We start from the raw sequence: 18,308 nt of genomic DNA, 5'->3' as shown, positions 1-18,308 counted from the left end.
CTCCCGCCCTGGCCAGCCTAGTTCAGCGACGATCTCTGGAATTTGAGGAGGCTTGCTCCGGAGCGCCTTGCGTGGCTTCTATCCTCACTTCTTGATTGAAGTCGAGTCGTTCATTTTGTACCGTCAACGCCATAATGTATACTCAGCTATCAACATGGCTCGCTGTATCAGCAGCCTTGTGGCCAACAGTCACAGCCTTCTACCCGTACCAATACGACAGCGGTAGCACAACGGCGTCTTCAAGGCGGCGAAGTGCAAAGCTTCCAAGACCAAACTCGGGATCGATAACACTTCCCCTGCGACGCGTCCCAGCCCCCATTCGATCCCGTCAACAGAACACTTACAGCATTGTCAATTCCAAAGACCCGAGTCAGGAGAACAGTATTGCAATTGATCAGGATGGGAGTGATCTGAGCTATATGGTCGCCTTGACGATCGGCGACAGCAAGGAGGAGTACCACCTTCTGCTTGACTCGGCGGCAAGCAACACATGGGTCATGGGGCAGGACTGCAAGACCGATGCTTGTGGTACGCACACAACATTCGGCACAGGAGACTCGAGCTCTCTCAAGGTAAGACGAGCCACTAGCAATTGAAGTACGATGTTGTTGACAGTGGCTTCAGACTCAAAATACACCATTCAGTGTAACGTACGGAACCGGTTCCGTCAGCGGCACGCTCGCAACCGACACCCTCCACATTGGCTCTCTCTCCCCCTCCGTATCGTTCGGCCTCGCAACCAACGTATCCGATGAATTCAAATCCTATCCCATGGACGGCATTCTGGGCATCGGCCGCGGCGACGTGGTCAAAGGCACAGCACAAGTCATGGACGTGTTGAAGGCCGACCAGCAGATCGGCGCAAAAATGTACGGCATACACCTGAGCCGCGCCCGCGACGGCCTCAACGACGGCGAGCTCAACCTCGGCGACGTCAACACGGCCCGCTTCGCCGGCGACCTCAATTGGCTCGACTGCATCCCCAACGATACGGGCTTCTGGGAAATCCCCGTCGACGACGCTACCGTCAACGGTGCGCCCGTCGGTCTCTCCGCGAAACAAGGCATCATGGACACGGGCACCTCGTACATCCTGATGCCCCCCGCTGACGCGCTCGCCATCCACTCGCTGATCCCCGGGTTCGCGCAGGCAGGCGAGATCTTCAGCGTGCCGTGCGACACCAAGGCGCCGCTGCAGTTCGTGTTCGGCAAGACGGGGTACAACATCTCGACGGCGGACTGGCTGGGGGGTAGTCTGGAGTCGGGGCTGTGCCGCAGCAACATCGTGGGCCGCCAGACGTTCAACGAGAGCCAGTGGCTGATTGGCGACGTGTTCCTCAAGAACGTGTATGCCGTGTTTGACTTTGATGGGAGTAGAGTCGGGCTGGGGATGCCGCCGTCGGAGAGCTCGACTCCCGGCTCGAGCGCAGGCGGCAGCGCTTCCTCGACTGCGGCGGCGACGGCGACGGCGACGGCGACGGCATCTACGGCCCCGGGCGCGACGCAGACGTCCGCCATGGAGGGCAGCGTGGTGCCGAGCACGAGCGCTGCGGCAGACAGCCAAGGTCAAAACAGCCAGCAGGGCAGCGCAGATGCGCTTCCTCAGGCCCCTCTGGCGCTAGCACTGTGTGCTCTCGCTATTTCATTGTGTATATAGACCGCGGAAGGGAGCGGATAGGGCATTTACAAGCATGGGACGGCGTTCGCATCAGGGACAGGCAAGGCATAGCACGGCGTTGGTATTGCATACATTAAAAACACCAGGTATCAAGAACAATGCATAAATGCGACTCACGGCAGCCCGCCTTTCCCCCGAAACCCCATGCTCGTGGCCCTGAGTCGTGCGAATTGGCAACCTCCGAACTTGCAACTTCTCACGACGGGAGTGATGTGGTTGAAATACACACACGCCGCCGCGCTCCCAGTCTGGCCGGCACGTGGGGCGGCGCACCGACGGCGCGGATTCCACGATGCACGTTGGATACGAAGGCGGATGTGGATCAGCAGCCAGCTTCACAGGTGGGGACGCGGGCACGTGCAACGGCGGACGGCGGGGGATCCCTGGAGCAGGATCTGCTGTTGCTGGGTTACGACGAGGAGCGGAGATTGGGAAAGAGCGAGGAGCCGACCAGGCGTGTGTTGCTGCGGGTTTGGCGGTGCAGGCGGTCAGCATACGGGACGGTGCATGTGCAGGGACGGTGGTGCAAGCAAAAACTCCATTGACCGAACCCAGAGCAGAGCGACAGCGAGCGAGTGTTGTCCAGATGCGGTGACAGCGAGGATTGGAAACAAGCACATATTAGAAAGATCCTACCATTGCTGCTCAATCTCGACCCGCACGCTCCGAGAAAATAACCCCATCATAGACTGCCCCAAGATGATGTACTACTTCCAAACAAGAAAGATCCAGCGCAGTAACGCCTCGAACAGGTGCCGTGGAAGAAATGGCTCTAACTAGCCAGGACAGGACGATTGATCATCTTCCGTCACACCCATGATTCACATGCGGTTCGCCCTCAATTAACACATGAAGCCCGCCACAGTGTTGTTCGTGTCCAGAACCAACATCGTGTGCCTGTGGCGGCTTGTCCGTTGACACGTCCTCGACTCATCTACAAGACTGTGCACTTGGACTTCTTCTTCTCTTTCCGGGTGAGCAGGGCCGCCCGTGTGGCGTGCTCAAACACCTCTCGGACGCCCTCGTTGGTCTTTGCCGAGCACTCGAGGTACTTCTGGGCACCAATCTTCTTGCGGACATCCTCGGCCTGCACGTGGTTAGTGGATGACAGGGCGGGCGCAAGGGTGAACTGACCTGCTCGGGGGTTACAGGCTTCTGGGAAGTCTTGTGCAGCTCCTCGATGGTCTTCTGGTCGAAGCGCAGATCCTTCTTGCAGCCGACGAGGATGATGGGCAGGCCCTGGCAGAAGTGCAGAACCTCGGAGATCCACTAGGCGGCGTTAGCAGGCTCGTGGGAGCTCGGGCCGGGTGAGACGCACCTTCTCCTGTACGTTGTCGAGCGAGTCGGGCGAGTCGACGGCAAAGCAGATCAGGATAACGTGGGAGTCGGGGTAGGAGAGCGGGCGGAGACGGTCGTAATCCTCCTGACCGGCGGTATCCCAGAGGGCGAGCTCGACGTGCTTGCCATCGACCTCGACGTCGGCGACGTAGTTCTCGAAGACAGTGGGGACGTAGACCTGCGAGGCATCGTGTCAGTGCATGTGCTGCTGCGGGCGGCCGCGTGTGTGCAGCGGAGGCGCAGGCGCCAGGCTGACGCCGCTCAGGGACACGGCGACGGGGCGCGCAGGGGACTGACCTCAGGGAAGGTGCCCTTGGAGAACACACTGCGGGCGTTCTGTCAGCGGTTGCGAGGGCGGACAAAGGGGGTGGGCGCCGCGATAGGCGGCTGGGCGTCGACTTACATGAGCAGACACGTCTTTCCGCAGGCGCCGTCGCCGACGATGACGAGCTTGCGACGGATCTCGGCCATTATGTTGTATGTCGGGGGTGTGGGGTATCGGGTGGTGTTGCGGTGGTGCTGGGCGAACGGGAGTTAGCAGGTGAGATGGAGAAAGAGTGGTTGATGTAGAGTTGTGAGGATGAAGGGCACGCTACGCTGCTAGCTGCTAGGCTGGGCAACCGTGCAGCGCGGCTGAGCACCAAACGTCGCCCGGGGCTGTGGCTGAGGCGTGCGTACCGTGCGATCAAAGAGCAGTGCGTCACAGGCAGTTCAGGGGCTGTTGGGTCTGGGAGAGCAGCGGGTGCAGCTGTGTTGATGTGGTATGAGGAGGCAAGAGGCTCCACGGCAACGAGTCGGCTAGCGCTGGGAGACGACGCAGATGCTGATAGACGGGCTGCACCATGATAGATAAAGCCACGCGCATGCTCCCAGACCGGCGCTCCGCTCGTGACCGGCTGCACGCTTGTTCCTCCAGGCACGACGCTGTCCTGCGACAGTCGTCTGAATCACGCACACCGCACGCCCACGCAGCGCTGCAGCAGCAGCGCAGCGGTTCTGCGAGAGCGCCCGCGGCAATCGCCGAACGCTGGAGGCTGGACGCTGCTCAACAACCAGCCGCCTGGCGCGTTCGTCATCGCAGCAACACTGGCGATTGCTGGCGATTGTTTCAGGCCGGGTTTGATGTGGCGGTCGCTCGCCTGTCATTTCCCCACGTCTGTCGTCTCGTCCCGTAGGACAGCAGCGAGCGTCTGAGTCTCTCCGGTGCTACGCTACCTGCTGTCACCGCCTATCCAGAGCTGGTCTTAGCCGGTCTCGTCACCGCGGTCTTGGATGCCCGTCCGTTCGCCTTGCGGCGCTGGAACTGCGGGGCCGCCGGTGGAATGCGTCACAAACAAGCAATCGATTCGCTCGACGGGCCTTGCTGTGTTTGGGCTGTGCCTATGCTCTCCGCAACCTCGTCCATCCAGGGTCTGCCGCGAACCAGCTGCAGGAAGCTTTGGCGCTCTCGGCGTTGATCTTACGCGTCTTGCAAACAAGCAAGCATGCAAGTCTTCTTGTCGTTGTCCTGTGCACCCGTAGACGCTTGGTTGCATCCACGTGATACGCTCATGTCCGAAGCACTCCAGGGCTGCATCGAGGTGACTGTCTGTGCGGGTACGCGGACTAATCAATAGTCACCCGTCTTCCTGAAGGAGATGCACATGGTAAATGTTCCCAAAGCGGGTCTTGCATATCGAGACACATCAGCCAGCAATGCACCGGCCCTCGCGTTTTGAGAGCACAAGACGCGTGTCTGATGCAGCTGCAGTAAAGCGTCTCATCGCAGGTCCATGCAGCACAGAACAATTACTTAGCAAGGTCAAAGTGGCGTGGGCTAGAAGGTAGTGAGTGGATTAGACCTCGAATACTCTCTCCTATTATTGATTGTGGACGTATTCGGCCATGTCTAATGTCTTTCTTGCACAAGAGCTTGGGTGCTTCCATAAGCTTCTATCTCGACGCGTGAATGCGCGTGGTGAAAGCTAGCTCACGTAGGTGGTGGGGCAGGCAACACCGCTGCCATACACAGTAGTTCGCGCTACTTCATTGTCCAGCGTCACTGTCTGCGGCGCACCCATTCTTACTGTCTGACCTAATTCGAGAGCCTTTTCCTTCCTCCTGCATACAACATGGCCGACCAGGAAATGACAGACCCGCCTCCCCCGGCTCCGGAGCAAGACACAGCCATGTCTGACGCCGACAAGGTACAGCTTCCTGGCAGCCCTCGACGCAAGAGACAAGCTGATGACAACCTTGCCCAGATTCGTGCAAAGCGTCTCGCGAAGCTTGGAGGCTCCACTCCGCGACCATCCTCCACAACGCCCGGTTCGCCCTCAGCATCTGGTGCCTCGTCGCCCAAGCCGCCAGCTCCCCAAGCACCATCGCCACAGCCTCGTACGCAGTCGCCACTGACAGGGACTCTGCAATCGCAGACAGATGGCAGCACAGCGCCAAAGCCCGCCTCACGCATCAACATCAAGTCAGCTGCGACCGCAAGCAGCGCCGTCGCCCCGCCACCTGCACCGAGCCCGCAGGACACCAGTATTGAAGGGTGGGAGCACCAGATAATCAGCGGTATCTTCAGAATTACACTCGATGAAAGGCGCACGCAGGATGTTCACGGTCACAAGATCTACCACGCTTCGAGCTTGAAGCAAGATCTGCAGGACGAGGGCCGGCCGCTTCGGTTTACGACTGATGTGCTGGATTCTGTTGTCCTGGAGGCTGCGTCCAGCCACACACAAGGAAACGCTTTGGAATACCTGCTTGGGTGCTGGAAGCGTGTTGCGAGACAGTCCAAGAGCATCACCAACAAGAGCGATCCGAAGTACGAGATTGTGAGGGAGCTCCGAAGGATATGCTTCAACTACGCCATCTTTGCTGCGACCATGCCCGACATGTTCGGCGAGGAACCGCCTCTGGAAAACGCCCTGACCGACCGCTTGCTTCTTGGACCTGAAGACGACAGGGGGATTTGCTTCGACTTCCTCCAGGAAGCTTGCAACCGTGCTGAGGATGACGATACCGCGAAGGAGGCGTTGGTGGGTGCAGTGGAGGACTTGAGCCGGCGGTTAGCAAGATCGTCCATGAACAGCGACTACAAGCCACACATGCTCGCGCTCCGCAGCCTCATCCGCTTCCCTCCGCTTGTCACCGCTTTGGTGCAGTCGGAGACGTTCCTGCCTGTCGATATCGAAGCGCAGAACATTGAGACTCAGACCTTGCTGGGGCCTTTCTTCCGCCTGTCACCCATGCAGGGTGATGTCGCGGTCAACTACTTCTCCGGGGCAGCAGGGGGCGGTGACAAGGCCCTGATCGCTAATGCGCAACGAGCCCTCCGCATGACTCTGCAAACCCACCAGGACGAACTGTTTGACATTTCAAACACATTCATCAAGAACAAGGATTCACGAGAGTCTATGCTGAACTGGTTTGCCCTTACTGTGAACAAGAACCACAAGCGCCGAGCTTTGCAGGTCGATGCGAAGACAGTGTCCTCTGACGGCTTCATGGTCAACGTCACGGTTGTGCTGGACCGGCTGTGCGAGCCTTTCATGGACGCCTCCTTCTCCAAGATCGACCGAATCGACATTGACTACCTACGACGATCGCCACGCGTTGACATTACGGATGAAACCAAGATCAACGCTGACGAGAAGACATCGGAGGAGTTCTATGGCCATAAGGCAGATGGCACGAGCAACTTCATCTCCGAGGTGTTCTTCTTGACTGTGGCAGCGCACCACTACGGCACCGAGGCTGCCAACTCAAAGCTCACGTCTTTACAGAAGGATGTAAAGTGGCTTAAAAAGGAACTCGAGAAGTTTGAGACCGAGCGCCATAAGTATGCCTCGAACCCTGGGCAACTGAGAATTTTCGACGCACATGTCAAGAGGATCAAGGACCAGATTGAGCGCGGCACCTGCACCAGCTATGCTATCGCAGGCATACTCAGTGACGAAACCATGCAGGCTCGGTCGATGCAGCTGATGCGCTATGTCATTGTCTGGCTGCTGCGGCTCGTTTCTGGGACTGACTTCCCCAAGACAGACCTGCAGCTGCCTCTGCCGAGCGAACAGTCTCTGGCGTTCCGCTGTCTCCCCGAGTACTTCGTCGAAGACATCGTGGGCAACTTCAAGTTCATTACACGCATGATGCCTCACATCATCACGGGGACTCAGTGCGAGGAGCTCGTCAAGATCTGCATTGTCTTCCTGCGGAACTCGGAGTATATCAAGAACCCGTACCTGAAGTCAGGTCTGGTGACCATTCTGTACCATGGAGTCTGGGAGATTCCACACCGGCCAAAGGGCGTCCTCGGCGACACTCTTTTTGGAAATAAGTTCGCCATGAAGCATTTGCTGCACGCGCTGATGCAGTTTTACAACGAATGCGAAAGCACTGGTGCGCACACGCAGTTCTACGACAAGTTCAACATCCGATACGAGATCTTCCAGGTGATCAAGTGCATCTGGCCCAACCCAGTGTACCGGGACAACCTTGCCACAGAAGCACGGTACGTACAGCCTGGATTGTGTGTAGCAAACTAACGTGGACAGGGTCAACCTGGACTTCTTCGTGCAGTTCGTCAACCTGCTGCTGAACGACGTCACGTTCGTCCTTGATGAGTCGTTCACTGCCTTCACCCAGATCCATGAAACCGCAAAGGAACTGAAGGCTGATCCGAATATGGATCAAGCGGTCCGTACAGAGAAGGAGGAGAAGCTCACTGCTGCCCAGAGCAAGGCCAAGAGCTACATGCAGCTGACCAACGAGACGGTGGCCATGCTCAAGCTCTTCACAGAAGCGCTCGCCGACTCCTTCACCAAGAAGGAGGTCGTTGTCCGACTCGCACACATGCTCGACTACAATCTCGAGGCGCTTGTCGGACCGAAGAAGTCGAGCCTCAAGGTCGACAACCCTGAGGAATACGGCTGGAATCCGCGCCAGATGCTGGCGGAGCTGACCGACGTGTACCTCAACCTGCAGGGCAAGCAGTCGTTTGTCGACGCGGTCGCGACGGACGGCCGCTCGTACCGCCCCGAATACTGGATCGAAGCGCACAAGATCATGGCCAAGTTCTACCTCAAGAACGATGTGCAGCTGCAGCAGTGGGAGGCCATGGCGCGCAGCATCAGCACGTCGAAGGAGGCCGCCGACCTCGAAGAAGCAGATCTCGGCGAGTACCCCGACGAGTACACGGACCCGCTCATGGCGACGCTCATGGAAGACCCCGTCATCCTGCCCATCAGCAAGCAGATCATCGACCGCAGCACCATCAAGAGCCACCTCCTGAGCGACCCGCACGACCCGTTCAACCGCACGCCGCTGAAGATCGAGGACGTGATTGCCAACGACGCGCTGCGCGACGAGATTCTGGCGTGGAAGGCGGATGTGCTCGCGAAGAAGCGCGCGGAGCGGGTCGCGGCGGCCGAGGGCGAGCGCATAGATACTGCGTAGGTGGGGTTATGACTGCATGGGTGGTGTTTGGCGTTGGGAGGCATTCGTTTACGAGATGATGCATTTGCATTGCATTGCAGTATTGCGTATTGCAGTATTGCGGTATTGCACCAGACAGAGATGATAGTCGGAATTGAATGATATTGTTATTGGTGATGGGTGTTGGAATCGTCCGATAGCCAACATGTGTTTCTTCTTTCGACTGTCCCGCTGGGTATCACTCTATGGGTGTATGTCTATGGGTATGTCTACACCCTCCCCGCGGCCCTCAAAATCTTCGCCACCATCTTATTCCCCTTCCCCTTCTGCCCCCCTGGATACGTACTCGACCTTACCACCCCAACCCCCCCACACGCGGCCCGGAACCTCAGCTCGCGACTCGCCTCATCCCACCACAACCCCCTCTCTACATGCCCATCTACAGCGTCCTCCACACCACCCACCTCGTGCACGACCAACCGCTCCCCATTCGGCAGCACACACCACACGTCGCCCAGGGCCCTCAGCCGCGCCCTCACGCCCGCGACCCCCACCATCTCAAAATCGACGCACGCATCCCCTTTGCCCACCTTGGGCGCCTCCGCCACAGGCCCCGCATACCACCCCCCGGGGACCACAGGCTCGACATAGCCCCGGCGCCGGAGCACATCGACCAGCAACCGTCCCCCCTCGACCGCCAGCCGCTGCCGCAGCGCCTCCGCCGTCTCGCCCTCCCCAATGCGCAAGCCCGGGGCCTCGCTCTGCGCAACCACGGTCCCGGCGTCAAACCGCGCCGGATCCAGCGTCTGCACGCTGACACCCGTGTACTCCCGGCCGCGCAGCAGGGCATGTGGGATCGGCGCTGCGCCGCGCAGATCGGGCAGCAGCGAGGGGTGCACGTTGAGGCCTGCGTAAGGGGTGAGGGCGAGGATGCGCGGCGGGATCAGCAGGCCGAAGGAGACGGCGATGATGAGGTTGAAGGATAGGCTGGGCGGCGGGGTCCAGTGTGTGAAGGTTGCGAGGGGGTGGGTGGGGAGGTGGTGGGCGCGGGCGTAGGGCGCGATGGGGACTGGGGGGTGTTAGCTTGCAGTCGAGCGACAGACATGCGAGTGATAGAGTGTGTGTGCATACCTTCGCGCAGCGTCTTGAGCCCCCGGCCCGCGGGCTTCGGCGGGCGGTGGACGACGTGGATGGCGTCGATGAGGCCCGGGGTCTGCGCGCGGGCGGCCTGCAGCGCGCGCAGGCTCTCGATGCTGAAGGCGTCGGCGCCGCAGAAGAGGATGCGCAGCGGCTCCGGGCGCGTGGTGTAGGCGCGGTGCTGCAGGGCGGTGGCGACGAGGGCGCGCGCCGGGGCGGGCAGCGTCCAGAGCATTGTCTACTGCGTCGGATTCGCGTCAGGGCATCGTCTACTATGTTGGAATTCGCGTCAGAGCATTGTTTACTACGTCGGGATTCGCGTCAGAGCATCACCTACTACTCGAAATTCGCGTACAGCATCACCTACTACGTCGAACTTGGCAGCGAATGGGAAGCGGCTGCGCATCGCGATCAGGATCAGAGCTTGGCGGTCGCAAGCGAGCAACCCCTGCTGTGCCGTTCCACCGCCGATGCCTCAGATCGCGATGCGGTGCGTCGCGCTGGGCCAGACAGGCGGCCAGAAGGGCCAGGCGCACCGGGCGCGAGTGCCGGGTTCTCAGCTGGATGCGACAGGCGAGGGCTGCTCTGGGCTGTCTTGTGTGAGAGACGCACTCACTGTCAGCACCCCCGACGAGCTCCGCAGCGGCAGATCGGCACGCCCGCAGCCGAGTGCACGAACAGCACGCATCACACCGCACCCCTCGACATGGCCGCCCCGCGCGTGGTGCCGGCGCAGCTGAGCTTCCTCGCCATCTACAGCCCCGCGCTGGGCGACTCGGACGCGACCTTCCACGAGCAGATTGTCTTCTACTACGCAAAGGCGGCCGCGGCGCGCGCCGGCCTCAGCAGCGCCCATGCGGAGACGGCCCGCCAGCTGCGCGACGAGGAGAACGAGAAGCTGCGGCAGGTCGGGCTGGCGCAGGGCATGGTCGGCTTTGCCCGCGCCTTTGCCCGCGGCGAGACGGTCGACGCCATCGACACGGACAAGGCGCGCATTGTGCTGCACGAGCTGGAGCCCGGCTGGTGGATCCTGGCTGTAGGTTGCGCTGCCCTCCCCACGACCGCCGCTGACCCCGCAGTCCGTCGACCTCACGCAGCTGCCCGCCGCCGCCGACCCGGCCGCCGTCGAGTACTCGAGCCGCGAGGTCAGCCCCGCCGCGCTGCTCGTGCAGCAGCTGGTGCGCGCCCACGGCCTCTTCACCCTGCACCACGGCTGGCCGCTGCAGCAGCTGTTCGAGAAGCACCCGCGCGACAAGTTCTGCAGCATCCTGCGCACCTACTGGGGCCGCTTCTGCGCCCACTGGGACGTGCTGCTGCACGCCAGCCCCGCCGTCGACATGTTCAACGGCCTGAAGCTGGCTGCCGGTGGCGAGCTGGGCATGGGCGTCGGTGAGGAGGAGTGGGGCAGCAGCGAGCGCGACGTGCTCGAGGACTTTGCCCGCCGCACCGAGGGCCTGGTCGATGTGCTGGTGTCGCGCTTCGGCACCGCGTCGCCGCTGCAGGACAGCAAGGGTGCAGCACTGTCCGACGACGCTCCCGCCCAGCCGTGGATCGGCAGCGGCGGCACTGTGGAGGCCACCGACGGCGTCGTCTTCTCGGGCGTCGGCGGGCTCAGTCGCGCCTCGCGCCGTGACGTGTCGCACTGGACCGAGTCCATCTTCCACTACGGCGACCACGCGTACGGCATCCGCGACAATCCCACCTCGGGCCGCACGAAGCGCAGACGGCGCAACCCTGACGCGCGCGAGCCCGATCCAGCGCCGAAGTCTCCTGCAGAGGAGTCCCTGTCCTCGCCTTCTGTGGATAAGTCGCTGTCGTCCGCAGACAGGTCGAAGTCGTCCGCAGACAGGTCGAAGTCGTCCGCAGACAGGTCGAAGTCGCCCGCAGACAAGCCGCAGTCCCCCTCAGACACATTGCCCCCCGCAGACACATCCCCCACTGACAAGTCCCCGCCCATCCCCCCGCCCATCGTCAGGGCCGTCGAGAGCTCGCTGGACAAGGCGTCGCAGGCCGTTGACAACGCCAACGGCACCGAGCCCGCCGCGAAGCATGACGGACACATGCTGGCGTCGCTGGGCGACACCGAGACCTGGATGAAGTACATGACCCTGGGATACGGCACCGCATGGGGTGGCAAGAAGACCCCCGAACCCTCCCCCCAACCCGCCCCCCAACCCACCCCCGCAGACGCCACAAAACAGTCCGACGCCACAAAAGAGCCCCCAGCCATGCGCTACGTCGAGCCGGCGCCTGACGTCGACCTCGTCGAGGCGAAGCGCAGGGCCCAGGTCCAGGCCGAGAACGACGGCTACTTCCTGATCGGCCTGAAGGGCGACATGATCGCCGCCGACATGGACGACGAGAACGACGAGGGCAACTGGAACGCCCGCATCCCGCTGCGGACCATCTACGTCGAGAAGGTCGTCAAGGGCTCGTCCGTCTCCGAGTCGGACGGCACCCAGAGCGACGAGGCGCGGTCCGGCACCGACTCGAAGCCCAAGGCCAAGCTTAGCAAGCAACGCCTGCAGCCTGTCATCTACGTCGTATGTATCCTCGCACAGCTCCGACCACCACTAACGTCCGCAGCACCGCCCCTTCATCTACACCTTCCTCTTCACCCACCGCACGCCCTCGCTGACCATCGCCTCCTTCTACCGCTCCATCCACGCCTTCTTCGCCCCGCTCCACCGCAGCCTCGACCGCAACACGTCCCCGACCCGCGTCGCCCAGCGCCTCCTCGCCGCCCAGCACCCCCAGACAACCACCTCCTCCTCTGCCGCCCACGGCCCAAACACCGCCCCCATCTACGACCTCGTCTGGGACCCGCGCACCCTCACCCTGCACTCCAGCCTCCCCAACATCCCCGCCCCCGGCTCCCTCCTCGCCGAGGGCCTCTCTCCGGACGCTGCCTGGTCGCGCCCCGACGCGCTCAACGTGCACGCCCACATCCTGGCCTCGCTCGCCGACACGCGCCGCAACGCCGCCGCCGACATCGAGCGCTCGTCTAAAACCGCGAGGGGCTGGTGGGTCGTCTGGATGCGCGTCCCGCCCAGCACCCCCGCGCCCGGCGACCCCGACGAACGCGCCTCGCGCCCCTCGTCCGCCTCGACCGTCCGCGAGTCCCACGACAACTCGGCCGCCTCGGCCAACAGCACCGCCTTCAACACGGCCGATGTGCGCGAGGCCTTTCTCGTGCGCCGCGCTCGCGATGCCCAGCCCGCAGCCGCCCGCGAGGGCAAGCGCGGCGCCAGCGGCGTGTGGGGCAGCATGGGCCTGGGCGGGCTCGGGGTCGGCCTGGGCATTGGCGGCGAGTCGCAGAGTCAGCGGATGGGCGGGCGGGCTGCGGGGTGGGGGCCTAAAGGGTTGGGGGAGGGGATTGGCGTGGATGCGCGGAGGTATGTCGATGAGGTTTTGAGTCTGAATCGGTGAGTCTGAATTGGACATGAGATGGAGGGGAGAGGAAGAAGAAGTGAGATGAGGGAAGAGGAAGGGAGATTGAGGGGAAGAAGAAGTGATGAGAGGGTGTGTTGCGTATTGATACGGCGAATAGTGCGGTCCAGTCCAGCGCTTCTTTGACGCGTAGTTTAGCGCTTTTGAGGTGAGTAGAGACGGCACTTGTTCATTGGTAGAAGTGCATAGATACATGGCATTGGCGTGTCTTTAAGGAGTGTAGATATGCCTGGATAGTCTATAACAACCATCCGTTCGATGCAGTCCAATTCAGTCCAAATCGGTCCGTCCGATGCAGTGCAGTCCAGTACAATTCAGTCCAGTCCAACACAGCTCTACAGAGGAGTGCATGGAGCACCACCACATCTGATGTAAACACGCATGTGGAAGTAGCGATCTCAGCACGGCATGGACAAGCGCAGAGAAGCCATGTATATACTCGATACCCGCGCGTGTAATCTGTTAGATCTAGTAACGCCGTCGCTATGCTGCACGCCCTTCTCCCCTCATTTCCTCTGTCCTGCTCGCTGACTCCCTCCTGCGTATCCACCTACCAGTCATCCCCCCACCCTTCCACTTCGTCCTCCTTGTCCTTCCCCTGGGCCTTGACCGGCTCCTTCTTGACCACCTCCTTCTTGGCCGGCACAACCACCTTCCGCGCCGCCGCCGGGACACTCTTCTTCGCAGCAGCCGTCTTCACCCCCGCCGACCCCCCCGCCTTCGCAAGCCCCTTCGGCAGCGCCTTCGCCCCGCTCTTCTTCCCCGCGTTCTGCGCCGCCAGCCACCCCGCAAAGTCCGGCTCGCCCGCGTCGTCGAACGCGGTGGTGGATGCGGGTTTCGCCGCGGGCGCGCCCCACGGGTCGTCGTCGAACGCGTCTGCCGCATCGTGGAACGCGTCGGTGGTGTTGTTATTGCTATTACTGTTACTCTCGTCGCCGAACCCCCAGTCGCCGTCGAACTCGGCGTCGTCAAAGGCCGCGGGCGACGCCACGGTCGGGACGGCTGCGGAGCTGCGTGTCGACGCTAGCGCGGCGGGTTTCGAGGCCAGCGGGACGGGGGGCTTGGACGGCGGGACGGACGAGGCGCGCTGTTCGGTTGCGGCCGCGGGTGCGATGGTGCCGCTGGTCTGCGCGAGTTTGTGCGTGAAGCTCGAGATGGCCCAACCCGCCCAGCCGGCCTCGGCGGCGGGCGTGCCGATGCGCGGGGTGGTTCCTGCGGCGCCGGTGGAGCTCGAGGGCCCGGGGGCGGGGAGCACGGTGTCGGGCATCGTGGCGGCGTGCTTGCGGATGCGGGCCATGTAGATGTCGACGCTTTTCTGGGCCTGGTCGCGGATGAGCTTCTCCTTGTCGACGAGCGACGGGCACATGATGGGGAGGAGCTTGGTGGCGCAGTCGTCCTCGCTGAAGAGGTCGGCGGTGGCGGCGAGGGCGAGCAGGGCCGCGTTGCGCGCGTGGACGAAGGGGTCGCGCAGTGCGCGGGCGAACGCTGCGGCGAGGACCTTTGCTCTGCTCTGTGGGGTGTCAGTACTTGAATACATGTATACCACGGCCGACCTACGTTGACGCCGAGGTTGCGCGCGATCTTGCCCAGACAGATGGTGGTGTTGGTGCGGATCCCCGGCTGCTCGTCGTTGGCGGTCTTTGCTAGATGTCTGAGGAGTTCGCCATTGATGACCCTGTCGGAGAGCTTGGGGACGACTGTCAAGACTGCGCGCACTGTCTGCTCGCGGACGACTGGCGCTACGTCTGTGAAGCCGGTGACCTGGAAAGTTAGCTCTCTTCGACCCAGTTCAACCTCAACATACCATCTGAGGGAAGATCTTGTCGTTGACAAGCTTCTGCGGGAGGTGGTCGATCATCAGCGACAGGTTGTCCAGCAAGCAGACGCGAATCGCCCGGTCGGGGTTCGCGAACAACCGCACAACGACCGGCGTGATTTGCGCCTCGTATTCCTCGTCCGTCAGCTTCTGCCCAATCTGCATGACAGTGCCGAAGACCTTCGCGCCGCCGCCACCGAACTCGACCGACTTGAGCAGCTCGGGGAGCACCTTCATCTTGAAGAAGTCGGCGGGGAAGTCGTCGGCGACCTTGTCGAGTTGCCTGCAACAGTCAGCTGGGATCAGTCTCTCCATGTACAATCCCTACCCAAGCAACTCATTCCGCTCGTCCTCGGCCTTCAGCCCCAGGTTGTCGATGTCCTCGGTGACCTGGATCAGCGGCGTCTGGAAGAACCCTCCTATGCGCTTCCCCTGGTCCAGGAACTGCCCCACGCTCATCCGCGACTTTGGGTTCGGGTTCAGCAGACGCTTGTACGACTGGTGCATGCTCGGCGGAATGCTCTTCAGCTGCTGTAGCTGGTCGCTGCTGCTGTAGCTGCCATTGAAGCACTCGAAGATCAGGATGCCAAAGTCGTACGCGTCGACCGCGGGCGTGGGGTTCTGCTTGATGACCTCCCACCCCGCCTTGACGATCTCGGGCGCCATGTACCGCCCCGCGTCCGGTATCAGGCCGCCGTACGTCGGCAGCATGGAGTCGTCCTCCTTGACGGCGCTCAGCGCGTCGAAGCCGCCGAGCTTCCACTCCCCGCTCTCGCCGAAGAAGACCGAGGCCGGCCGTATGCAGCCGTGTATCGAGGCCGCGTCGGCGTTTATGAATTTGAGCGTCTTCGCGACGTTGTGCAGTCCCCATTTTGTCGTTTCTTCCGTGAGGCTCTTGCGCTTGACGTGCCAGCTCAGCGGCGTCAGTCGCTCGGTCGCGACGTAGATGTGCGTCTCGGACTGCTGCTGCTTAGCTTCGCTTCCATCTGGTATGACCTTGCACCCACCTCCTGTGTGTCGAGGACCTTCACCACGCCTGGGTGCCGCAGGGTGCGCAGTTTCCGGAGCGCATTGCGCGCGAGCGGCAGTCGGGACTTGTTCGCGGTGATGTCAAAGGAGAAAATGCTGCATTTCGACCCGTCTTCCTGTCACGCCGGTCAGCTCACTGTCCACGGCGTGCAGCGATCTGGCCATACTCGCTTTGTGCCATTGTGTAGTGTCCAGATGGAGTCGTCAATGTCCACGCGGTCGCCAAAGGTATATCCCCACGTCGGGTAGCCCTTGGATATCGCCGAGGCGACTGCAGACTTGAGGAAGTCCATGATTACGAATTACGCACGCTGGGAGCGTGGCGTCGGACTGATACCTGGAGTCGCCGTGTGGACAGATGCCCCACATACGGGACCCCTGTACAGCGTCACCACACACATGCACGTCTTCATCACCAACACAGCTCTCGCCGCGCGACAAGACAGCTTGTAGCAGCACAGGTATGTCCATCCCTCCCACCACCTACACACGCACAAGATGAGCATTTGGTAAAAGGTTAGATCGCTCGGCGATGGTTTCCCTTTGAACGTTCACCCGGGAAAGTGCTGCATGCGATGCATGTAGCTGAAGAGGAAACCTCCAGCGAAGTGCTACCATAACGAATCACTGATGCATGGCGTTGAAGTCGCTGTCTTTGACTGTTGTTGTTTGCGGACTGCTAACAGTGTCTAGGGTTGGTTCGACTGGAGCAGTGAGCTGGAAGACTGTACTTGCCAATGATAACATCGTCATTAGTGCAGGCCGGTACGCTGGACGCTGAACCTTTGATAAGCATGAGAAGCACCTGTACAACGGTCCTGGGCGTTCATGTAGTGAGGTATAGTCGTCTATACAGCATAGCTAGCCTATTACAATACAAGTACAAGAGTTCCCAATCCGCGCCACCGCAGCTCCGACGTCTCAAGCGCGCAACCCCCACCTTCTCCCGGTACAATAACGACCAGAACCCCCGTTGTAAAATACCGAGGTACAGCTAAGCAACGTGTAAGCACTCGCCTTGCATGCTGCGGGGTCCGGCGCCCCACATTAGCTCGAGCTCAGTGCCATATCAAGTCCATCGACCACCGCGCAACGCTTTGTTAAGTCACGGCTTCTAGTTGTGAATACGACTCCTCGAATCGACAATTGCAACGGGATATTCTAGTGCACAATGCCGTACTCGCTGAAAGGGCGGAATGTCCTGATCACAGGCGGCTCAGCGTGGGTTCCCCTCCACCTACATCGCGGTGCCCTACAGCACAACAGAGCACGGGATAGAACCCAATCCACTCAAACCCCCCAACCCAGCCGGACAATACAACCAGCCAAGCAGGAAGATACTAACACCCCGCACAGCGGCCTCGGCGAACTGCTCTCCACGACCTTTGCGAAACAGGGCTGCAACATCGCGATCAACTACTTCAACCGCGTCGAGCCTGCGCAGGACGTGCAGAAGCGGTGTCAGGCGGAGGGCGTCAAGGCCGTGGTTATCAAGGCTGTGCGTTTATCTGGTTGCTCACTTGTCTCGGCTCACTTGTCACGGCTCGCTCATCACGGCTCACTCATCGCTACGTTCTCACGACCAAAACGGTGTCACGGGAATCAAAGGATCGTGCAGGACGTTCCCAAACTAACTTGCCTCACAGGACATGACGAACACGGACGAAGCGCGGCGCGCCGTCCAGGAAGCGACGGAGCAACTCGGCGGTCTGGACATTGTGCTTGCCAACGCCGTGAGTCTTCATGAGAAGTTGGGACATGTGTGCGTGCTGATGAAGACAGGGCTGGACTAAGTTCTGCGAGTGGGGGGACCACGAGGGGATGAGCGAGGCGGAGTGGGATAAGGTTCGTTTGTGCTACGGCTACGACTACGCTACCGAGTCTCTACGTGCTGGGCGTGCGCGCTGACTACGTGCTGATTGCGTACTGACTGCGTCCAGTGCTGGGCGGCCAATGTCAAGGTGCCGCGTGCGCTGCTCCTCGCTGCTAAGCCGACGTTCGACGCAAACCCCGAGGGCGGCGTGATGATCACCACGGGCTCGATAGCGGTGCGTTTCTCCCTCCTCTGCTCTAACCATATTCTTGCTGACGTGCGTGCTCAGGGCATTGGGCAGGGCGGGTCGTCGATGCCGTATTCCGTGACCAAGGCTGCACAACTACATCTAGTCAAGTGCCTGGCCGTCACGGAGGGGCCCAAGATTCGTGTTAATACTGTGCTGCCGGGTCTGCTGCTGACGGAGTGGGGCAAGAAGTACAGCCCGGAGCGGATCAAGGCGCTGCAGAACGCGGCGGCGTTGAAGAAGGATACGGATCTGCAGGACTGTGTGGATGCGTTTGTCATGCTGGCGAAGAATAGCAGCATGACGGGGATGCGGATCCAGGTCGACGCCGGGCTGAATGTGCAGGGCGCGTGAGGCGAGGGTCAAATCCAATCAATGCT

General features: G+C 61.2%; 8 protein-coding genes across 8 annotated transcripts; 5 read left to right on the top strand and 3 right to left on the bottom strand.

The window, feature by feature from the left end:
• The first annotated feature begins 46 nt into the window (after positions 1 to 46).
• C7974DRAFT_131870 (aspartic peptidase domain-containing protein) lies at positions 47 to 1,739 on the top strand. The gene is made up of 2 exons (XM_046135393.1): positions 47 to 572; positions 625 to 1,739. The coding sequence occupies exons 1-2, from the start codon at positions 135 to 137 to the stop codon at positions 1,654 to 1,656; spliced, it is 1,470 nt and encodes a 489-aa protein (XP_046000475.1). The 5' UTR covers positions 47 to 134; the 3' UTR covers positions 1,657 to 1,739.
• C7974DRAFT_131891 (uncharacterized protein) lies at positions 1,740 to 2,949 on the top strand. Its single transcript, XM_046135396.1, has 2 exons — positions 1,740 to 2,526; positions 2,566 to 2,949. Exon 1 carries the CDS (start codon positions 1,822 to 1,824, stop codon positions 2,455 to 2,457), a length of 636 nt encoding a protein of 211 aa, XP_046000474.1. The 5' UTR covers positions 1,740 to 1,821; the 3' UTR covers positions 2,458 to 2,526; positions 2,566 to 2,949.
• On the bottom strand, positions 2,612 to 3,486 carry C7974DRAFT_432010 (GTP-binding protein rho1 precursor; the record flags this gene model as incomplete). Its single annotated transcript, XM_046144816.1, has 5 exons — positions 2,612 to 2,764; positions 2,812 to 2,946; positions 2,996 to 3,193; positions 3,313 to 3,340; positions 3,419 to 3,486. 5 exons carry the CDS (start codon positions 3,484 to 3,486, stop codon positions 2,612 to 2,614), a joined length of 582 nt encoding a protein of 193 aa, XP_046000473.1.
• Positions 3,487 to 4,688: 1,202 nt separating this feature from the next.
• On the top strand, positions 4,689 to 8,617 carry C7974DRAFT_388535 (ubiquitin elongating factor core-domain-containing protein). Its single transcript, XM_046141284.1, has 3 exons — positions 4,689 to 5,201; positions 5,259 to 7,513; positions 7,557 to 8,617. Exons 1-3 carry the CDS (start codon positions 5,127 to 5,129, stop codon positions 8,455 to 8,457), a joined length of 3,231 nt encoding a protein of 1,076 aa, XP_046000472.1. The 5' UTR covers positions 4,689 to 5,126; the 3' UTR covers positions 8,458 to 8,617.
• An 88-nt stretch (positions 8,618 to 8,705) lies between these two features.
• C7974DRAFT_305796 (methionyl-tRNA formyltransferase) lies at positions 8,706 to 9,808 on the bottom strand (the record flags this gene model as incomplete). Its single annotated transcript, XM_046138042.1, has 2 exons — positions 8,706 to 9,505; positions 9,568 to 9,808. The coding sequence occupies 2 exons, from the start codon at positions 9,806 to 9,808 to the stop codon at positions 8,706 to 8,708; spliced, it is 1,041 nt and encodes a 346-aa protein (XP_046000471.1).
• A 357-nt stretch (positions 9,809 to 10,165) lies between these two features.
• On the top strand, positions 10,166 to 13,355 carry C7974DRAFT_422003 (uncharacterized protein). Its single transcript, XM_046144316.1, has 3 exons — positions 10,166 to 10,609; positions 10,653 to 12,116; positions 12,160 to 13,355. The coding sequence occupies exons 1-3, from the start codon at positions 10,280 to 10,282 to the stop codon at positions 13,000 to 13,002; spliced, it is 2,637 nt and encodes an 878-aa protein (XP_046000470.1). The 5' UTR covers positions 10,166 to 10,279; the 3' UTR covers positions 13,003 to 13,355.
• Positions 13,356 to 16,274, bottom strand: C7974DRAFT_388526 (armadillo-type protein). The gene is made up of 6 exons (XM_046141283.1): positions 16,036 to 16,274; positions 15,847 to 15,984; positions 15,168 to 15,799; positions 14,828 to 15,122; positions 14,581 to 14,784; positions 13,356 to 14,533 (listed from the first exon to the last, which is right to left on the bottom strand). The coding sequence occupies exons 1-6, from the start codon at positions 16,159 to 16,161 to the stop codon at positions 13,574 to 13,576; spliced, it is 2,355 nt and encodes a 784-aa protein (XP_046000469.1). The 5' UTR covers positions 16,162 to 16,274; the 3' UTR covers positions 13,356 to 13,573.
• Positions 16,275 to 16,953: 679 nt separating this feature from the next.
• C7974DRAFT_131705 (short chain dehydrogenase/reductase) lies at positions 16,954 to 18,301 on the top strand. Its single transcript, XM_046135390.1, has 6 exons — positions 16,954 to 17,089; positions 17,225 to 17,366; positions 17,515 to 17,601; positions 17,651 to 17,713; positions 17,809 to 17,916; positions 17,971 to 18,301. Exons 1-6 carry the CDS (start codon positions 17,040 to 17,042, stop codon positions 18,280 to 18,282), a joined length of 762 nt encoding a protein of 253 aa, XP_046000468.1. The 5' UTR covers positions 16,954 to 17,039; the 3' UTR covers positions 18,283 to 18,301.
• Positions 18,302 to 18,308: the final 7 nt, after the last annotated feature.

This window comes from Boeremia exigua (assembly GCF_020726555.1).
Source record: "Boeremia exigua strain MPI-SDFR-AT-0100 chromosome Unknown C7974scaffold_3, whole genome shotgun sequence".
Classification (NCBI taxonomy): Eukaryota; Fungi; Ascomycota; class Dothideomycetes; order Pleosporales; family Didymellaceae; genus Boeremia; species Boeremia exigua.
Note: the sequence above shows the minus strand (reverse complement) of the source record. Positions and strands in the feature narration are given on the sequence as shown.

Excerpts from the sequence above, each read along its gene's own strand:
- C7974DRAFT_388526 (XM_046141283.1), bottom strand. The coding sequence starts at position 16,161 with ATGGACTTCCTCAAGTCTGCAGTCGCCTCGGCGATATCCAAGGGCTAC. Across the intron at positions 14,785-14,827 it reads ACAAGATCTTCCCTCAGATG|GTCACCGGCTTCACAGACGT; the intron begins GTATGTTGAGGT and ends CTAACTTTCCAG. Across the intron at positions 14,534-14,580 it reads CGCGCAACCTCGGCGTCAAC|AGCAGAGCAAAGGTCCTCGC; the intron begins GTAGGTCGGCCG and ends GACACCCCACAG.
- C7974DRAFT_422003 (XM_046144316.1), top strand. The coding sequence starts at position 10,280 with ATGGCCGCCCCGCGCGTGGTGCCGGCGCAGCTGAGCTTCCTCGCCATC. Across the intron at positions 10,610-10,652 it reads CCGGCTGGTGGATCCTGGCT|TCCGTCGACCTCACGCAGCT; the intron begins GTAGGTTGCGCT and ends CTGACCCCGCAG. Across the intron at positions 12,117-12,159 it reads TGCAGCCTGTCATCTACGTC|CACCGCCCCTTCATCTACAC; the intron begins GTATGTATCCTC and ends TAACGTCCGCAG.
- C7974DRAFT_131705 (XM_046135390.1), top strand. The coding sequence starts at position 17,040 with ATGCCGTACTCGCTGAAAGGGCGGAATGTCCTGATCACAGGCGGCTCA. Across the intron at positions 17,090-17,224 it reads CTGATCACAGGCGGCTCAGC|CGGCCTCGGCGAACTGCTCT; the intron begins GTGGGTTCCCCT and ends CACCCCGCACAG. Across the intron at positions 17,367-17,514 it reads AGGCCGTGGTTATCAAGGCT|GACATGACGAACACGGACGA; the intron begins GTGCGTTTATCT and ends CTTGCCTCACAG.
- C7974DRAFT_388535 (XM_046141284.1), top strand. The coding sequence starts at position 5,127 with ATGGCCGACCAGGAAATGACAGACCCGCCTCCCCCGGCTCCGGAGCAA. Across the intron at positions 5,202-5,258 it reads CCATGTCTGACGCCGACAAG|ATTCGTGCAAAGCGTCTCGC; the intron begins GTACAGCTTCCT and ends AACCTTGCCCAG. Across the intron at positions 7,514-7,556 it reads AACCTTGCCACAGAAGCACG|GGTCAACCTGGACTTCTTCG; the intron begins GTACGTACAGCC and ends TAACGTGGACAG.
- C7974DRAFT_131891 (XM_046135396.1), top strand. The coding sequence starts at position 1,822 with ATGCTCGTGGCCCTGAGTCGTGCGAATTGGCAACCTCCGAACTTGCAA.
- C7974DRAFT_131870 (XM_046135393.1), top strand. The coding sequence starts at position 135 with ATGTATACTCAGCTATCAACATGGCTCGCTGTATCAGCAGCCTTGTGG. Across the intron at positions 573-624 it reads GAGACTCGAGCTCTCTCAAG|ACTCAAAATACACCATTCAG; the intron begins GTAAGACGAGCC and ends CAGTGGCTTCAG.